General features: G+C 41.9%; 1 protein-coding gene across 10 annotated transcripts in view; it reads left to right on the top strand.

Moving 5' to 3' along the window:
* The window catches only part of dsh (Segment polarity protein dishevelled), a 184,545-nt gene that overhangs the window by 22,721 nt on the left and 141,001 nt on the right, over positions 1-20,823 (top strand). For all 10 annotated transcript variants that reach the window (XM_071664501.1, XM_071664493.1, XM_071664500.1 and 7 more), the window contains exon 3: positions 8,726-8,808. In XM_071664501.1, the coding sequence (XP_071520602.1) occupies positions 8,726-8,808 (83 nt within the window). The remainder of the gene's footprint in view (positions 1-8,725; positions 8,809-20,823) is intronic.

The following is a 20,823-nucleotide window of genomic DNA, read 5'->3' as shown; positions in this document are numbered from 1 at the left end:
CTGGTATACCACATGGTTCCAATTCACTCTCTTCCTTGCATGCCTTTCACCCTCCTGCATGTTCAGGCCCCGATCGCTCAAAATCTTTTTCACTCCATCATTCTACCTCCAATTTGATCTCCCACTTTTCCTCATTCCCTCCACCTCCGACACATATATCCTCTTTGTCAATCTTTCCTCACTCATTCTCTCCATGTGACCAAACCATTTCAAAACACCCTCTTCTGCTCTCTCAACCACGCTCTTTTTATTACCACACATCTCTCTTACCCTTTCATTACTTACTCGATCAGACCACCTCACAACACATATTGTCCTCAAACATCTCATTTCCAAAACAACCACCCTCCTCCGCACAACTCTATCTATATCCCACGCCTCGCAACCATGTGACATTGTTGGAACCACTATTCTTTCAAACATACCCATTTTTGCTTTCCAAGATAATGTTCTCGCCTTCCACACATTTTTCAATGCTCCTAGAACTTTCGCCCCCTCCCCCACCCTGTGACTCACTTCTGCTTCCATGGTTCCATCTGCTGCCAAATCCACTCCCAGATATCTAAAGCACTTCACTTCCTTCAGTTTTTCTATATTCAAACTTACCTCCCAGTTGACTTGTCCCTCAACCCTACTCTACCTAATAACCTTGCTCTTATTCACATTTACTCTCAGCTTTCTTTTTCACACACTTTACCAGACAAAGTCACCATCGTCTGCAGTTTCTCACCCGAATGAGCCACCAGCTCTGTATCATCAGCGAACAACAACTGACTCACTTCCCAAGTCCTCTCATCCACAACAGACTACATACTTGCCCCTCTTTCCAAAACTCTTGCATTCACCTCCCTAACAATCCCATCCATAAACAAACTAAACGACCATGGAGACATCACACACCCCTGCCACAAACCGACATTCACTGAGAACCAGTCACTTTCCTCTCTTCCTACTTGTACACATGCCTTACATCCTCGATAAAAACTTTTCACTGCTTCTAACAACTTGCCTCCCACACCATATATTCTTAATACCTTCCACAGAACATCTCTATCAACTCTTATCATATGCCTTCTCCAGATCCATAAATGGTACATACAAATCCATTTGCTTTTCTAAGTATGTCTCACATACATTCTTCAAAGCAAACACCTGATCCACACATCCTGTACCACTTCTGAAACCACACTGCTCTACCCCAGTCTGATGCTCTGTACATGATTTCACCCTCTCAATCAATTTTTTTTTTTCATACTATTCGCCATTTCCCGCGATAGCGAGGTAGCGTTAAGAACAGAGGACTGGGCCTTTGAGGGAATACCAGGAAGGTGAGAGGCGTGCAAGAAATACAGTGAATTGGAACGATGTGGTATACCGGGATCGACGTGTGTGTCAGTGGATTGAACCAGGGCATGTGAAGCGTCTGGGGTAAACCATGGAAAGTTCTGTGGGGCCTGGATGTGGAAAGGGAGCTGTGGTTTCGGTGCATTATTACATGACAGCTAGAGACTGAGTGTGAACGAATGGGGCCTTTGTTGTCTTTTCCTAGCGCTACCGTGCACATATGAAGGGGGAGGGTGTTGTTATTCCATGTGTGGCGGGGTGGCGATGGGAATGAATAAAGGCAGACAGTATGAATTATGTACATGGGTATATATGTATATGTTTGTGTGTGTATATATATGTATATACATTGAGATGTATAGGTATGTATATTTGCGTGTGTGGACGTGTATGTATATAGATGTTTATGTGGGTGGGTTGGGCCATTCTTTCATCTGTTTCCTTGCGCTACCTTGCTAATGTGGGAGACAGCGACAAAGCAAAATAATAATAAAAAGAAAAAATATATATATATGTCCTCTGTTCCTCTGTTCTTGGCGCTGCCTCGCTGACGTGGGAAGTGGCGAATGGTACGAAAGAAAGAATATATATATATATATATATATATATATATATATAATTTTTATGATGATCACACTAGTCCATGAGGATAGTATGAAGGTGAAATCGCACTTCAGTGGGAGTTCATGCAATTTTGTCTAACATGTAATTTTTCTATACATGTGATACGACATGTTTTGTGGAGACAGTCGAGTGTGGTGTTGGCATTTGAATAACTTTGCTAAGTACTGGCACCTGATAAGGAGGATTGTCCCCATGAAACATGTCATGCCACATGTATGGAGGGATTACAGGTTGGATGGGATTGTGTGAACTCCTACTGAAGTGCAATTTCACCTTCATATATATATATATATATATATATATATATATATATATATATATATATATATATATATATATATATGAAAGAATATATATATATGAAAGAATACTTCTCACGTATTCCCTGCGTGTCGTACAAGGCGACTAAAAGGGAAAGGAGCGGGGGGGCTGGAAATCCTCCCCTCTCGTTTTTTTTTTTTTTTTTTAATTTTCCAAAAGAAGGAACAGAGAAGGGGGCCAGGTGAGGGTATTCCCTAAAAGGCCTAGTCCTCTGTTCTTAACGCTACCTCGCTATCGCGGGAAATGGCGAATGTTATAAAAAAAAAAAAATATGTTAATGTGTATATAGAAAAGCAAATGGATTTGTATGTAGCATTTATGGATCTGGAGAAGGCATATGATAGAGTTGATAGAGATGCTCTGTGGAAGGTATTAAGAATATATGGTGTGGGAGGCAAGTTGTTAGAAGCAGTGAAAAGTTTTTATCGAGGATGTAAGGCATGTGTACGTGTAGGAAGAGAGGAAAGTGATTGGTTCTCAGTGAATGTAGGTTTGCGACAGGGGTGTGTGATGTCTCCATGGTTGTTTAATTTGTTTATGGATGGGGTTGTTAGGGAGGTAAATGCAAGAGTTTTGGAAAGAGGGGCAAGTATGAAGTCTGTTGGGGATGAGAGAGCTTGGGAAGTGAGTCAGTTGTTGTTCGCTGATGATACAGCGCTGGTGGCTGATTCATGTGAGAAACTGCAGAAGCTGGTGACTGAGTTTGGTAAAGTGTGTGGAAAAAGTTGAGAGTGAATGTGAATAAGAGCAAGGTTATTAGGTACAGTAGGGTTGAGGGTCAAGTCAATTGGGAGGTGAGTTTGAATGGAGAAAAACTGGAGGAAGTGAAGTGTTTTAGATATCTGGGAGTGGATCTGGCAGCGGATGGAACCATGGAAGCGGAAGTGGATCATAGGGTGGGGGAGGGGGCGAAAATTCTGGGGGCCTTGAAGAATGTGTGGAAGTCGAGAACATCATCTCGGAAAGCAAAAATGGGTATGTTTGAAGGAATAGTGGTTCCAACAATGTTGTATGGTTGCGAGGCGTGGGCTATGGATAGAGTTGTGCGCAGGAGGATGGATGTGCTGGAAATGAGATGTTTGAGGACAATGTGTGGTGTGAGGTGGTTTGATCGAGTGAGTAACGTAAGGGTAAGAGAGATGTGTGGAAATAAAAAGAGCGTGGTTGAGAGAGCAGAAGAGGGTGTTTTGAAGTGGTTTGGGCACATGGAGAGGATGAGTGAGGAAAGATTGACCAAGAGGATATATGTGTCGGAGGTGGAGGGAGCAAGGAGAAGAGGGAGACCAAATTGGAGGTGGAAAGATGGAGTGAAAAAGATTTTGTGTGATCGGGGCCTGAACATGCAGGAGGGTGAAAGGAGGGCAAGGAATAGAGTGAATTGGAGCGATGTGGTATACCGGGGTTGACGTGCTGTCAGTGGATTGAATCAAGGCATGTGAAGCGTCTGGGGTAAACCATGGAAAGCTGTGTAGGTATGTGTATTTGCGTGGGTGGACGTGTGTATATGCATGTGTGTGGGGGGGGTTGGGCCATTTCTTTCGTCTGTTTCCTTGCGCTACCTCGCAAACGCGGGAGACAGCGACAAAGTATAAAAAAAAAAAAAAAAAAAGATGTGTATGGGCATATATGTATGTATATGTGTATATGAGTGGCTAGGTCATTCTTTGTCTTTTTTCTGGCGCCACCTCGCTGATGCGGGAAACGGCAGTCAAGTATAATGATAGAAAATAGATATGCATAATTGTATATGTATGTGTTCATGTGTATATGTGTATATATATGTATGTACAGTAAACCCCCGATTTAACAGACTAATAGGGGAAAGACGTGTCCGATAATGCCAAAAGTCTGTTGAATTGAATGTAACTTATTTTTGTGCCACATTTGAGTTCACATGCTTTCTTTTAAATCCTCTGTCACTGTAAGGTTTAGTGTGTGGCACAATAGTTGGGTGGAGGGCACCTAGCAGTGTGGAAAGGCTCACTTGGTAGTTGGAGGCAGGAGTCAGACTGAAATAGAGGTGATGCCACCCTTATACTGTGAAAGGATACATCTTTATGATAAAATGAGAATGGACTGCCTGCTTTCATTGCACCTATTACATGGCGCAGTAAGTAGGACTTGAACCAATACAGGAAAATCCCAAGTTATCGCAAGGCTGCTTACCTTCAGGAGATGGGGTGCACCCAGGGAAATTGCCTTGGATGGGGGAACCAATGGGATAGCGAGGAGATGGAAGCTTTCTACAAAAATGGGGAATCATGGCCCAAATATCCTCATCCCACTTTTTGCAATCTAATGGATGCATCAGAGCAGCAGTAAAGGCAGTCAAACAAGTGTTAAGGGGCAACATGGGTGTTGGAGGTAGCGTGCACAATAGCAGAGCGCCTCAGCTGTACTCCAATATCTCAACACCCTCCCAAGAAAGGGGGATAAATCATCCACACAGCTGGTAGCAGGAAGGTAGTTGCGAGATGGTGTCTGGCATCCCGACAACATTATCTGATAAACTGGTGATGAAGAATTGCTTTGTGAAACAGGGAGTGGGCCATATCAAAGGGCCAGGTTCATGTGCAAGGCAGCCCATCAAGTTAAGTTGCCTTAGCTGTCCAAGGACACCCTTGTGTGCATGCAGGACTTCGCTTTGAAGGCATGGGGCAGCTCGGGTGTGAAGCCACATTGGCAATACTCAGTGAAGCTGGACAATGGTGTTGGTCTTCTATCTTTGCAAAACCTACGTCACCTATGCCCCCGGGTTTTGCCAATCCCTATGACACCTGTGGTTCATGGGGAGTGTCCATGAGCAGGAGCTTTACCTCCAGTTGTGGCAACATCCAGTCTCAGATGGTAGTGCCCTCTCCTTATGAGATGCTGCCCCACACACTTGCATGATTATGTTTGTGGTGGCTCCTGTGAGGAGTGAACACACTGATTTATGTCATTTTTGTTCTGCTCACATGTAATGGAAGTGTACTGTTGCTGAGCAGTGATTTGTGTTTATATTTGCTTTATGCCTTGTCATATTTTCATTTCATTCCTTTTTTTGTTTTCTTTATTTTAGTTTTCAAAATGTCACATTTAGTTACTAAAATCTTGAGGGGGTGTAGGGTTTAGTGTTTGGTACAATAGTTGGGCTACAGGGACTTGGCAGTGTGGGAATGCTCGCCGGGCAGTTGGAGGCAGGAGTCAGATTGAGATATAAGTGATGCCACCCTTTTCCTGTGAAATGATACTTCTTTATAATAAAGTGAGGATGTACTACCCTCTTTCATTGCTCCTCTTACAATCACTTGATGCCCTTTTGAATTGTAAAGATTGCTGAATTATTTGATAAATAAAGTCACAGTTCTGAAATAACTGAAACATTTTGTATACATCCTGACCGTATGAGAGCTAGAGACAGACTGAGACCAGAACAAAGTGAGTGTACCCCACACTACTAAAAGTAAGTGCGATATGAAATGCACATGTTGTGTTGAGATTTTTTTTATTTTATTTTTTGATTTATTATTAGTTAATGTACTGTCTCATTATTTGCCTGTTGAATCCAAAATCCATTATATTGGGGTCTGTTATATTGAGGGTTTACTGTACATGAGTGGATGGGTCTCTCTTCATCTGTTTCCTGGAGCTATCTCATTAGTATGGGAGATGGCAATCAAGTTTGATAAGGAAATAATGATAATTTGTATGGGTAAGGGAGAAAGAATTTTTCCTCCTTTTGCCTGCTTGTCATTGAATACAATTAAAGGGGTTGGAAGTTAGGGGACTTGAACCCCTCCCCCTCTTGTATTTCAGTTTCTATAAGATGGAACAGAAGGTGGTGAGTGTCTGAATTTGTGTGGATGTAACCAGGATTAGAAGAAAGGCGAGATAGGTAGTATGTTTGAGGAAAGAAACCTAGATGTTCTGGCTCTGAGTGAAACAATGAGGCTGAAGGTTAAAGGGTAAGAATGGTTTGAAAATGTCCTAGGAATAAAGTCAGGCATTAGTTGGAGGGCAAAAGCTATGGAAGGGGTAGCACTGTTGCTGAAGCAGATGTAGTAGCATGTGAAAGAGTGTAATGAAGTGAGGTCCAGACTGTTGTTTGTATAAATGAAATTGGATTGTAAGAAATGGGTTATTATTAATGCTTGTACTCCTAGCCATGAAAAGGAAGATGATGAGAGGCAAGCATTTTGGGAGCAGCTGAGTGAGTGTCAGTACTTGTGATTGGTATTGAGTGATTAAAATGTGAAGGTGAGTAACTAAAAGAAATAAAGTTATAGGCTTCAGTCACTCAGAAAAGTCAACATCAAGGCCAGGCCTTAATTGAAATATAGAAAAGTTAATGAAAGGCAAAAAGAAGAGACAAGGGAAAGTATTTACTTATTTGGAGGAAGTGAAAACCTGTCTTTTAAAGGTGTCAGGTCATATTTATTGAGAAAGATATGAGTGGGTAGAGAGTTCCAGAGCTTTGAGGTGTCGGGAAAGAAACAGTCATCAAAATGGCCCACCCTAGAGTTATGGCAATTAAGGGTATAATTGTGTGTCATGGAAATGGTTAACAGCTTGTGGAGTTGTGTGCTGAAAAAGGACTGATGATTGGGAATACCTGGTTTAAGAGGAGGGACATACAGAAGTATATATATGTGAACAGGAAAGATTGTCAGCAGGCACTATTAGATTACTTACTAATTGATAGGTGTACATTACAGACTTTGGATGTGAATGTGTTGACAGGGGCAGCCTGTAAGATGTCTGATCATCACCTTGTGGTACTTAGGGTGAAGATTTATGCAATTTTTAAAGAGGAAACATTAGGGGTGAATAAGGAGTGGTGGGAGTAAGTGTGCTTGGAAGAGAGACTTGTGTGAAGAAATATTCGCAAAGTTTGAGTGTGGAATGGTAAAAGATGAGAATGAACAAAGTTAGGAAATGAGAAGTAAGGTAAACCCTTGATTTAATGGACTAATAAGGGGGGAAGGGGTGTCCTTTGACACTGAAAGTCCGTTAAATCAAATATAACCTATTTCTTTGCCACGTTTAAGTTCACACACTTTCTTTTAACTCTTCTATCACTTGATGCTATTTTGAATTGTAAGGATTGCAAAATTGTTTAGTAGATAAAGTCACAGTTCTGAAGTATCAGTTGAGGAGTATTTTGCCATGACTATAGTGGTAGTAGTAAATTAGTCCTTCAGTATCTGAAGGTCCGTTAAATCCAAAATCCGTTATATCTGGCTCCGTTAAATCGAGGGCTTACTGTACTTAGATATCAGTGCTGGCATATGTGAGAGATGTATGTAGCATACATAAGGTGGGAGATGAGCAGGTTAGAAGATGTAGTCAGTAATGGGATGAAGTAAAGGTGCTTGTGAAAGAGGAATGAGAGGTATACAGGCATGTGAAGAGGCCAGGGGAAACCATGGAAAGGACTGTGGGGCTTGGTTGTAGGTAGGGGGTTGTAGTTTCAGTGCATTGCACATGACAGCTAAAGAATTGATGTGAGTGTGGTCTTTCTCCTGTCCCTGGCACTGCCTTGCTAATGTGGGAAGCACCAGCCAAGTATGACATTTTTTTTCATCCTTGCTTGCCATTTTTTTGCATTAGAAGGTGGTAGTTAGGAAGCAGCCAATGACCAGGGAGGTATTACCAGTACTACCCATTTGGTTAGGGGGGTTACTGACCGCTGTGTAGCGAGCCAGCACTTCTGTGGTTGTCAAGTTGCACTCCTCTGCCTGAAGTAGCCGTCTTTTCTGTCTGCTTCACCCCCACATGGGCTATTGGCATTAAGGGTGATGCACTAAACGCAAAGAAGCACCACTAGTGTTCACTAGTTAAGGAGACTTTATTGCTGTGGCCACCTCCTTGAGGAAGTTCCAGAAGGGAACAGGCATCAGAGATATAGATATATACTATATGGATAGAAGGTAGTCCCAGGAGCAGACAAAGAGAGGCTGCATTCTCTCACATCAAGTTGATAGCTGTCTTGTGCAGTGCACTGAAACCACAGCCCCTTAGCCACATCCAGGATGCACAGACCTTAACATGATTTCCCATGACTGCTTCACATGAACTGTTGGAATACACTGACATCATGTCGACCCATGTATACCTCATCATTCTAATTTACTTTGTCCCATGCACACTTTTCACCCTCTTGCATGTACAGGCCCTGTTCATTTGCAGTCTTTTTCACTCCATCCTTCCATATCCAATTTGGTCTCCCCACTATCCTTGTACGTGCCACCTCTGACACAAAGTTTCACTTTTTCAACATACCTTCACGCATTCTATCCCTGTCAAACTGCAGTAATGGCATCTACTACCCCTATTTCCTTTGTTTCTATTTAGTATTAACTTTGGCATTTAGAAAAATGTACCATGAAGCAGTTGGAAAATGTTTTTTTCTGATTTCTATCAGATTTATAACAAAACATTTTTATTATTGCAGATTGTATCGGCAGATAGTAGCGTTGTATCAGACAATGTTTCTCAGTGTGCAGAGGTAGATGGTGGGCGGCCACCTCCATATCAGTGAGTATTAACCAATTTCCATATATCAGTTTTAGCAATGTATTTATATGTTTTTGCAATTACTAGTTCATGTATTTTTCATACTTGATTGCCAGTTCCCAGTAGGGAGACAGTGGTAGGAACAGATAAAGAAAGACCACATCCACTCCATCCATTCATTCTCTGGCTTTCATATATGCCTCACAGACCTTTCCATGAATTACAGTGGATGCTTCACATTCCCTGGTTCAGTACATTGACAACATTAACCTCAGTATACCACATCATTCCAATTCACTACATCCTGTTAACAGCTTTCACCCTCCTGCATGTTCAGGCCCTGATTGCTCAAAATCTTTTTCACTCAGTCCTTCCATGTCCAATTTGGTCTCCCAGTTCTACTTGTTCCCTCCACTTCTGACACATATAACTCCTTTATCAATCTTTCCTCACTCATTTTCTCCATATATTTCATTTCCAACATATCCACCCTACTTTGCACAGCCTTATCTATAGCACATGCCTTCCATCCATATAATATTGTTGGGAATACTATTCCTTCAAACATACCTATTTTTGTCTTCCCAGATAATGTTCTCTCTTTCCACACATGTTCAGTGCTCCCAGACCCTTTTTCCCTTCTCCCACCGTATGACTCACTTCCACTTCCTTGGTTTCACTTACTGCCATGTCCTTTCCCAGATAACTAAAACACTTCACTTCCAGTTTTTCTCCATTCAGACTCACTCCCAAAGTAATCAGTCCCTTAACCCTACTGAACCTATTAACCTTGCTTTTATTCACATTCACTCTCAGCTTTCTTTCACACACCTTTCCAAACTCAGTTACCAACTTCTGCAGTTTCTCACTTGAGTTGCCAACAGTGCTGTATCATCAGCAGACAGCAACTGACTTGCTTCCCAGTACCTCTCATTTCCTGCAGACTGCATATTTGCCCCTCTCTCCTAGACTCACATTTACTTCCCATACCCCCCATCCATAGATGAAGGCAGTGACCATGGTGACATCACACACCCCTGCCACAGACTAGCCTTCACTTGGAACCATTCACTCTCCTCTCTTCCTACTTGTACACAAGCTTTACACCCTTGATAAAAACTTTTCACTGCTTCTAGCAGCTCTCATTGCTTACTGTAAATTCTTGAAACCTTCCACAAAGCATCTCTGTCAGCCCTATCATGTGCGTTCTCAAGATCCATAAGTGCAACCTGCAAATCCCACTGTTCTTCTAAGTATTTCTCACACATTCTCTGAAGCAAACACCTGATTCACACATCCTCTACCTTCTCTGAAACTACACTGCTCCACCGGTCTGATGCTCTGTACATGCCTTCACCCTCTCAGTCAGTATCCTCCCATACAACTTACCATCTATACTCAGCAAACTTATACCTCTGTAGTTTGGACTCTCACCATTATCCATCTTGCCTTTATGCAGTGTCTCTATTACATACATTCTGCCGATCCTCAGGCACCTCACCGTAATCCGTACATGCATTGAAAACCCTTACCAACCAATCAACAACAGTCACCCCCTTTTTTGATACATTCATCAGCAGTACCTCTCAATCCAGCCACCTTGCTGCATTGCATCTTCTGCAAGGCTTTCAACCACTTCACTCTTCACCAAACCACTCTCCGTGACTCTCTCGCTTCACATACCATCCTGACCAAAACATCCTGCATCTGCCACTTTATCATTAAGCACATTTAACAGTCCTTCAAGATACTCGCTCCATCTCCTCCTTGCTTCATCGCTTCATTCTATCACTTACCCTTTTGCCCCCTTCACTGATTTTCCCATTTGTCCTCTTGTCTTTCTTACATTATTTTACTGATACTTGCTCACCCCAAATCTCATTTGCCCTCTTTTTTGACCCCTGCACCTTCCTCTTGACCTTTTTCATACTTGATTGTCATTTCCTTTGTTAGCTAGGTAGTGCCAGGAACTGGAGAAGAAAGGCCACACCAGCTCACGTCCGTTCTTAAGCTGTCATGGCTGTCACAGCTTGCTATCCACAACCAGGCCCCACAAGCCTTTCTTTGGTTACACCCAGACACTATACATGCCCCTGATCAACCCATTGACAGGACATTGATCCCAGTATACCACATTGCTGTAAATTACTCCATCCCATAAACTCTTTTCACCCACATGCATTTACAGGCCCTAATTGCTTAAAATATTTTTCAGTGTCATTCCATCTCCAATTTGGGTCTCCCCATTCTCCTTGTTCCCTCCACCTTTGATGCACCTAGCATCTTTGTCAACCTTTCCTCACTCATTCTTTTATTTTTTCCAAACCATTTCAGCATTCTCTTCAGCTTTCTTAATCACCTTTCCTTTATTACCACATCTCTCTCTTACACTTTCATTATTTACTTGATCACAAATAGTCCTCCAACATTTCATTTCCAACACATCCACCCTCCTGTACACAGTATTATCTGTAGCCCATACCTTGCATTCATGTAATATTGTTAAGCCTAATATACTTTCAAACATACCCATATTTGCCCTCCAAGATAACCTTCTACCTTTCCAGATGTTCTTCCTTGCTACAGAACATTTGCTGTATCACCCACCCTATGACTCACTTCCACTTCCGTGGCTCCTATCATTGGCATGTCCATTCCCAGGTATCGAAAACACTTTACTTCCTCCAAGTTTTCCCCGTTCAAACTCCCAAACAACCGACCTGTTCCTCAACCCTTCTAAACCTAATGACCTTGCTTTTATGCACATTTACTCTTAACTTCCCCCTTTTCTTTTTTTACACACATTTCCAAACTCTGTCACCTGCTACTGCAGTGTCATATTCAAATCTAAGGCCAGTGCTGTATCATCTGCAAGCAACAACTGACTCATTTCCAGGCCCTCTCATCTCCTACAAACTGCATACTTGTCTCTCTCTCTCCAAGACTCTCTCATTTACATCCCTCACCAACCCATCTATAAACATTAAACAACCATGGTGACATCATACACCCCTCCTGCAGACCAACCTTCACTTGGAACTGTTTACTCTCCTTTCTTCCTACTCGAACACATACCTTACACACCGTTGATAAAAACTTCACATTGCTACTGGCAGCTTTCCTCCCACACTGCATATTCTCAAGACCTTCCACAAGGCATCTCTATCAACCCTGTCATATGCTTTCTCTAGATCCATATTGCCACATACAATTCCATCTGTTTCTCTTAGTATTTCTGTTTCTCACACATACATACTTCAGAGTAAACACCTGATCCATACATCCTCTACCAATTCTGAAACCACACTGTTCCCACCTAATGTGGTGCTCTGTACTTGCCTTTGCTCTCTCATTCACTACCCTCCCATACAACTTACCAGGTACAATCAGCTGACTCATACCTCTGTAGTTTGAACACTCACTTTTGTTAACCTTGCCTGTATTCAGTGGCACTATACATGCATTCCGCCAACCTCAGGCATCACCCCATAATCCATACATGCAATAAAAATCCTTACTAATCAACAACACAATCACTCCTTTTCTTAATGAGTTCGACTGCAGTTCCATCCACTCCAGCCTCCTAGCCACATTTCATTCTTTGTAAGGCTTTCACCACCTGTTCTTCCTCCACCAAACCACTCTCCCAATATATTTTCACTTTTCATACCACCCTGATCCAAACACCCAACATCTGCCACTCTTATCATCAAACACATTCAACAGTCCTTGTAGATACTCGCTCCATCTCCTCCTCGCTTCATCACTACCTGTTACCACTTTCCCTTTTGCCCCCTTCACTGATGTTCCTATTTATTCTCTTGTTTTTTGCACATTTTTTACCTCCTTCCAAAACATTTTATTCTCCCAAAAGTTTACTGATACTCACTCATGCCAACTCTCATTTGTCCTCTTTTTCCAACTCTTGCACCTTCCTCATGACTTCCTGCTAGTTTCTCTTCTACATCCCCCAGTCATATGCATTCCTTCCCCATAAGTACCACCCACATGCTTCCATTTTCCCTTTCACAAGCAACTTTACATACTGTTTTTTCCCTCTAATCACTGCCCTTTCTGATCTGTCCACCTCCCACCTTTTGCATATTATATGCATCATTCACACATGCCAGCACAGCTTCCTTAGATACCTCCCATTCCTCATTCTTGCTTCATTTACTCTCACCTTTTGCCATTCTGTGCTCTGTCTCTCCTGGTATTTCTTCACACAAACCTCTTTCTAAGCTCACTCACGTTCACCTCTCTCTTCTCACCAATAATGTTTCCTATTTTCTTAAAACCTCTACAAATCTTCACCTTTGGCTCCAGAAGATAGTAATCTGACACCCCAACTACTGCCCCACTCAACACATTTACATCCAAAAGTCTTTATTATTTTACACACATCAATTAATATGCCCACTGACTGTCTTTCCAACTCTCATACGTATACTTGTGTATGTCCCTCTTTTTAAACCAGGTATTCCCAATCCTTTTTCAGCACACAACTCCACAAGCTGTTCACCATTTCCATTCATGATACTGAATACTGCGTGCCCCCCAATTATACCCAGAATTACCACATCACTCACCTTTACATTCAAATCACCCATCATGAACACCCAGTCTCTTACATCGAAACTGCTGACACACTCACTGTGCTGCTCTGAAAATGCTTGCCTCTTTTGGTCTTTCTTATTTTGGCCATGTGCATAGAAACTGATAATCACCTATCTCCTGCCCTCCACTTTCATTTTTACCTTCATCTGTCGAAGCTTTGAAACTCCTAGCCCTCTAATGTCTTTCCCAGTAACTATGACCTGGCACATTTTAAAAGATAGGTTTTTCACTTCCTCCAAAATCCATGAATACTTTCCTTTGTCTCTTTTGTCTTCCTTTCATAATCCTCTCTGTATTTCAGTTAAGGCCTATCATTGATGTGGACTTTTGTCCATTACTGTAGCCTCCAGTGTAGAAAGAAAGAGAAAAGAATCCTGATACACTTTCACACCCTTCCACAACTTGCACTTCATGAGTATTGTAACTCCTTCATTAGCTTTTGTCTTTTCACCAACCCTTGACATTGCATCTTGGACATTTCCAGATCATTCTTCCCCTTTAACATGGAGCTTTGTTTCACTTAGAGCTAGAATATCCAGGTTTCTTTCCTCAAACATACTACCTATCTCTCCTCTCAACTCATCTTTGTTACATCCACACACATTAATACACCCAAGCCTGAGCCTTTGAGGAGGATGATCAATCCCTGCTTGATTCCCCTCTTGTTCCATCTTCTAGTAATTGAAGAATGAGAAGGGAAGGTGACCAGCCTCCCACTTTTGCTCCCTTTAATCACCTTCTATGACACAGGAAAAACAGACAGAATTCTTTCTCCTGTACCCCAGTATGGATTTTATATTATTTTCATCTCTGTCAATTAAGTATTTGAATTATCTTCCTCATTTTCAGCAACAATTTATATATGTACATACAGGTTGTACCTCTCTGATCTGGTGCTCTGTGGTCTGGAAACTCCCATGGACAAGCACATTTTGAATCTGCCACTATGGTGGCATTATTTTGCAGTGCTATGGCACCAAAATCTGTTTACATTGCAGCCAAGCTAATTAACAGTCCTGTTAATTTCTTATAGCCCCAAAACAATTGTATAAAGCTGACAAATCTGCCCTGTATTGGCGTCGTATCCCACGAAAAACCCATGCCCAAGATATTGAGGAGTCTCCATCGGGGGGTAAGGATTCCAAAGATAAGATAACAATTCTTGGCTGCAGTTGTGCTGCAGGAACTCACAAAACCAAGATGATGGTAATTGGTAAGATTATTTGCCTGATGGCCTTTAAAGAGGTCATTTTCTGTTCTTTGTCATTTTCTTTGGTCCAGTAATGACCAGGTCCCAAGTTTGCTGGATTAAAGAGGTACAACCTGTATCACTGTAGTCTTTTGTTTGGTATCTCTATATCCCTTCCTTTATTTTCTCTCTGGTGAATCGGTTATCTCTCCTGCTCTTTTTGTTCTCTTCCCCTCATTTTTGAAAGAGATGGGACCTCACTAGTGTAAAACTCCATCCCATTTAGTACAAACAGGTAATTACACCACTTCAGGTGTGGAAGAAGGAGAGTGACAAAGTAAAAGCCTGGAAGCCTTAACCCTTTAATGTTCTGCAAGGTTTTCTTTTCTAACCCTTAAAGTTCATGGTTATCAAGTTATTGTAGAATTGATTTAACCTTGCGTTTCCAAAGATATTTACATATATTTTTTTTATTTTGTTTTGTCGCTGTCTCCCGCTTAGCGAGGTAGTGCTAGGAAACAGACGAAAGAGATGGCCCAACCCACTCACATACACATGTATATACATACATGTATATACATACATGTATATACATGTATGTATGTCAGTGAAAAAAATCAGAAATATTTTTAATCCACTACTTTTTCTCTGTGGAAGGTATTAAGAATATATGGTGTGGGAGGCAAGTTATTAGAAGCAGTGAAAAGTTTTTATCGAGGATGTAAGGCATGTGTACATGTAGGAAGAGAGGAAAGTGATTGGTTCTCAGTGAATGTAGGTTTGCGGCAGGGGTGTGTGATGTCTCCATGGTTGTTTAATTTGTTTATGGATGAGGTTGTTAGGGAGGTGAATGCAAGAGTTTTGGAAAAAGGGGCAAGTATGAAGTCTGTTGTGGATGAGAGAGCTTCCACACATTCTTCAAGGCTCCCAGAATTTTCACCCCCTCCCCCACCCTATGATCCACTTCCGCTCCCATGGTTCCATCCGCTGCCAGATCCACTCCCAGATATCTAAAACGCTTCACTTCCTCCAGTTTTTCTCCATTCAAACTCACCTCCCAATTGACTTGACCCTCAACCCTACTGTACCTAATAACCTTGCTCTTATTCACATTTACTGTTAACTTTCTTCTTTCACACACTTTACCAAACTCAGTCACCAGCTTCTGCAGTTTCTCACATGAATCAGCCACCAGCGCTGTATCATCAGCGAACAACAACTGACTCACTTCCCAAGCTCTCTCATCCCAACAGACTTCATACTTGCCCCTCTTTCCAAAACTCTTGCATTCACCTCCCTAACAACCCCATCCATAAACAAATTAAACAACCATGGAGACATCACACACCCCTGCCGCAAACCTACATTCACTGAGAACCAATCACTTTCCTCTCTTCCTACACGTACACATGCCTTACATCCTCGATAAAAACTTTTCACTGCTTCTAACAACTTGCCTCCCTCACCATATATTCTTAATACCTTCCATAGAGCATCTCTATCAACTCTATCATATGCCTTCTCCAGATCCATAAATGCTACATACAAATCCGTTTGCTTTTCTAAGTATTTCTCACATACATTCTTCAAAGCAAACACCTGATCCACACATCCTCTACCACTTCTGAAACCACACTGCTCTTCCCCAATCTGATGCTCTGTACATGCCTTCACCCTCTCAATCAATATCCTCCCATATAATTTACCAGGAATACTCAACAAACTTATACCTCTGTAATTTGAGCACTCACTCTTATCCCCTTTGCCTTTGTACAATGGCACTATGCACGCATTCCGCGTGGAGACATCACACACCCATGCCGCAAACCTACATTCACTGAGAACCAATCACTTTCCTCTCTTCCTACACGTACACATGCCTTACATCCTCGATAAAAACTTTTCACTGCTTCTAACAACTTGCCTCCCACACCATATATTCTTAATACCTTCCACAGAGCATCTCTATCAACTCTATCATATGCCTTCTCCAGATCCATAAATGCTACATACAAATCCATTTGCTTTTCTAAGTATTTCTCACATACATTCTTCAAAGCAAACACCTGATCCACACATCCTCTACCACTTCTGAAACCACACTGCTCTTCCCCAATCTGATGCTCTGTACATTCCTTCACCCTCTCAATCAATACCCTCCCATATAATTTACCAAAATAGAAATAATAATATTTATAAATGAATATTTATTTATTTTGCTTTGTCGCTGTCTCCCGCGTTTGCGAGGTAGCGCAAGGAAGCAGACGAAAGAAATGGCCCAACCTACCCCCATACACATGTATATACATACACGTCCTCACACGCAAATATACATACCTATACATCTCAATGTTATTAGGTACAGTAGGGTTGAGGGTCAAGTCAATTGGGAGGTGAGTTTGAATGGAGAAAAACTGGAGGAAGTGAAGTGTTTTAGATATCTGGGAGTGGATCTGGCAGCGGATGGAACCATGGAAGCGGAAGTGGATCATAGGGTGGGGGAGGGGGCGAAAATTCTGGGGGCCTTGAAGAATGTGTGGAAGTCGAGAACATTATCTTGGAAAGCAAAAATGGGTATGTTTGAAGGAATAGTGGTTCCAACAACGTTGTATGGTTGCGAGGCGTGGGCTATGGATAGAGTTGTGCGCAGGAGGATGGATGTGCTGGAAATGAGATGTTTGAGGACAATGTGTGGTGTGAGGTGGTTTGATCGAGTGAGTAACGTAAGGGTAAGAGAGATGTGTGGAAATAAAAAGAGCGTGGTTGAGAGAGCAGAAGAGGGTGTTTTGAAGTGGTTTGGGCACATGGAGAGAATGAGTGAGGAAAGATTGACCAAGAGGATATATGTGTCGGAGGTGGAGGGAACGAGGAGAAGAGGGAGACCAAATTGGAGGTGGAAAGATGGAGTGAAAAAGATTTTGTGTGATCGGGGCCTGAACATGCAGGAGGGTGAAAGGAGGGCAAGGAATAGAGTGAATTGGAGCGATGTGGTATACTTGGGTTGACGTGCTGTCAGTGGATTGAATCAAGGCATGTGAAGCGTCTGGGGTAAACCATGGAAAGCTGTGTAGGTATGTATATTTGCGTGTGTGGACGTATGTATATACATGTGTATGGGGGTGGGTTGGGCCATTTCTTTCGTCTGTTTCCTTGCGCTACCTCGCAAACGCGGGAGACAGCGACAAAGTATAATAAAAAAAAAAATAACATCTCATTGTACACATATATATATACACACAGACACATACATATATACCCATGCACACAATTCACACTGTCTGCCTTTATTCATTCCCATCGCCACCCTGCCACACATGAAATAACAACCCCCTCCCCCCGCATGTGCACGAGGTAGCGCTAGGAAAAGACAACAAAGGCCACATTCGTTCACACTCATTCTCTAGCTGTCATTTATAATGCACCGAAACCACAACTCCCTTTCCACATCCAGGCCCCACAGAACTTTCCACGGTTTACCCCAGACGCTTCACATTCCCTGATTCAATCCATTGACAGCTCGTCGACCCCGGTATACCACATCGATCCAATTCACTCTATTCCTTGCCCTCCTTTCACCCTCCTGCATGTTCAGGCCCCGATCACTCAAAATCTTTTACACTCCATCTTTCCACCTCCAATTTGGTCTCCCACTTCTCCTTGTTCCTTTCACCTCTGACACATATATCCTCTTTGTCAATCTTTCCTCACTCATTGTCTCCATGTGACCAAACCATTTCAAAACACCCTCTTCTGCTCTCACAACCACGCTCTTTTTATTACCACACATCTCTCTTACCCTATTATTACTTACTCGATCAAACCACCTCACACCACATATTGTCCTCAAACATCTCATTTCCAGCATATCCACCCTCCTCCGCACAACTCTATCTATAGCCCACGCTTCGCAACTATATAACATTATTGGAACCACTGTTCCTTCAAACATACCCAATTTTGCTTTCCAAGATAACGTTCTTGACTTCCAAACATTCTTCAAGGCTCCAAGAACTTTCGCCCCCTCCCCACCCTATGATTCACTTCTGCTTCCATGGTTCCATTCGCTGCCAAATCCACTCCCAGATATCTAAAACACTTCACTTCCTCCATTTTTTCTCCATTCAAACTTACCTCCCAATTGACTTGTCACTCAACCCTACTATACCTAATAACCTTGCTCTTATTCACATTTACTCTCAGCTTTCTTCTTTCACACACTTTACCAAACTCAGTCACCATCTTCTGCAGTTTCTCACCCGAATCAGCCACCAGCGCTGTATCATCAGTGAACAACAACTGACTCACTTCTCAAGCTCTCTCATCCACAACAGACTGTCCAAGCTCTCTCAACCACAACAGACTGCATACTTGCCCTTCTTTCCAAAACTCTTGCTTTCACCTCCCTAACAACCCCATCCATAAACAAATTAAACAACCATGGAGACATCACGCACCCCTGCTGCAAACCAACATTCACTGAGAGCCAATCACTTTCCTCTCTTCCTACATGTACACATGCCTTACATCCTCAATAAAAACTTTTCACTGCTTTTAGCAACTTACTTCCCACACCATATACTCTTAATACCTTCCACAGAGCATCTCTGTCAACTCTTATCATATGCTAACACATATATATATATATGTGTGTGTGTGTGTGTGTGTGTGTGTGTGTGTGTATGAGTGGATGGGCCATTCTTTTTCTGTTTCCTGGCACAACCTTGCTGATGCAGGAAACAGCAAATAAGTATATTAATAATAATAATAGTAATAATGATAATAATAAAAGATGATGATATACCTCTCTCATATACACCACAGAGTATAACCCCAGAGATTTCATTTGTTCAGAATAAATTAGTTCCTTTTCCTCATTAATATGGGCAGTGATAGCCCCCAGTTTCAAATTCCAGTTTTGCTTGCCTTGTAAAGTAATGTAAGAATGCAACAATATTAATTTCTTGAAAAAATTAGTTCCTTGAATGATATCATTGTTGGTTTTCTTCCTTTGTCTTGAAGGTCCACAGGCTCCAGCCTTTCATCCTTTTGCATAAGGCAACTTATTTTATTGTGTTTGCTTAAAGTTAGGTTATTAGACAGTATTGCTTCAGTGTCTTTTACATTACTCATCTGTTTTATGATTGCATCTTTGTCTGGTATTTTGTGTTGCTTTTGATTTCTTCATTTTCCTCATACCAGAGGAGTTGAAATTTTTATCTATTGAAAAGTATGTTGTTCTTGGTTATCCAGTTTTAGACTTCATTTATGTCTCTTTGTAGCCTTTCGGCATCATCTCTCAATGTAATTTTCATACCTGTCAAAGGATCATATGAAACTATGGCTCATGTGTGCTTCAGTGTCAGGTATAAGAATGAGGGACAGGAGAGGTGCAAGTGCAGTTCCTTGGGGTACAGTTGTTCTTTCTATGGAGATGCTGGAGGTTGCATGGTTTTGAATGCCATTTCCTGTGTTAGCGAGCTGGTGCCAGAAACAGATGAAGAAAGACTGCCTCTGCTCTCATCTATTCTTTAGCTGTCATTTGTAATGCACCAAAGCCATGGCACCCTGTTCACAGTCAGGCCTCACAGACCTTTCTCTGGTGTATCTAGCATGCTTCATATTCTCTGGTTCAGTCCATTGACAGCACAGCAACCCCAATATACTACGTCATTCCAGTTCACTCTCTTCCATGCATGCCTTTCACATTCCTGCATGTTCAGGCCCTGATAGCTCAATGCTCAAAATTTTATTTACTCCATCCTTCCATCTCTAACGTAGTCTCTCCATTCTCCTTGATCTCTCCACTTCTTACAAATAAACCCTCTTTGCTTACACATATATCCTCTTTATCATCCTTCTTTCAAAACCAATTTGTCCATTTCAGCACATCCTCTTGTGCTCTCTCAACCACATTCTTTTTGTTACCTCATATTTCTCATACCATCATTACTTAGTCAAACCAAGTCACTCCACAAATTGTCCTCAAACATTTTATTTCCAACACATCCACATTTCTCTGCACACTCTTATCCATATCCCATGCCTTTCATCCATATGATATCTTTACTTCTGTACTCCACCAGTCACTACCCTTTCTCACCTGCCCACATCCCACCTTATGCATGCCATAAGCTTTGTAAGGTGTTCAGTGCAGACATGAGCACAGAAAGGCAGAGTTACTGACTAAGGTATGCAAGGAAAGGGAGCAATGAGTATTGCTGCATTTTTTT

The sequence above is a fragment of the Panulirus ornatus genome, chromosome 9 (genome assembly GCF_036320965.1).
Source record: "Panulirus ornatus isolate Po-2019 chromosome 9, ASM3632096v1, whole genome shotgun sequence".
Taxonomy (NCBI): Eukaryota; Metazoa; Arthropoda; class Malacostraca; order Decapoda; family Palinuridae; genus Panulirus; species Panulirus ornatus.
This window is presented reverse-complemented; position numbering and strand designations above follow the sequence as displayed.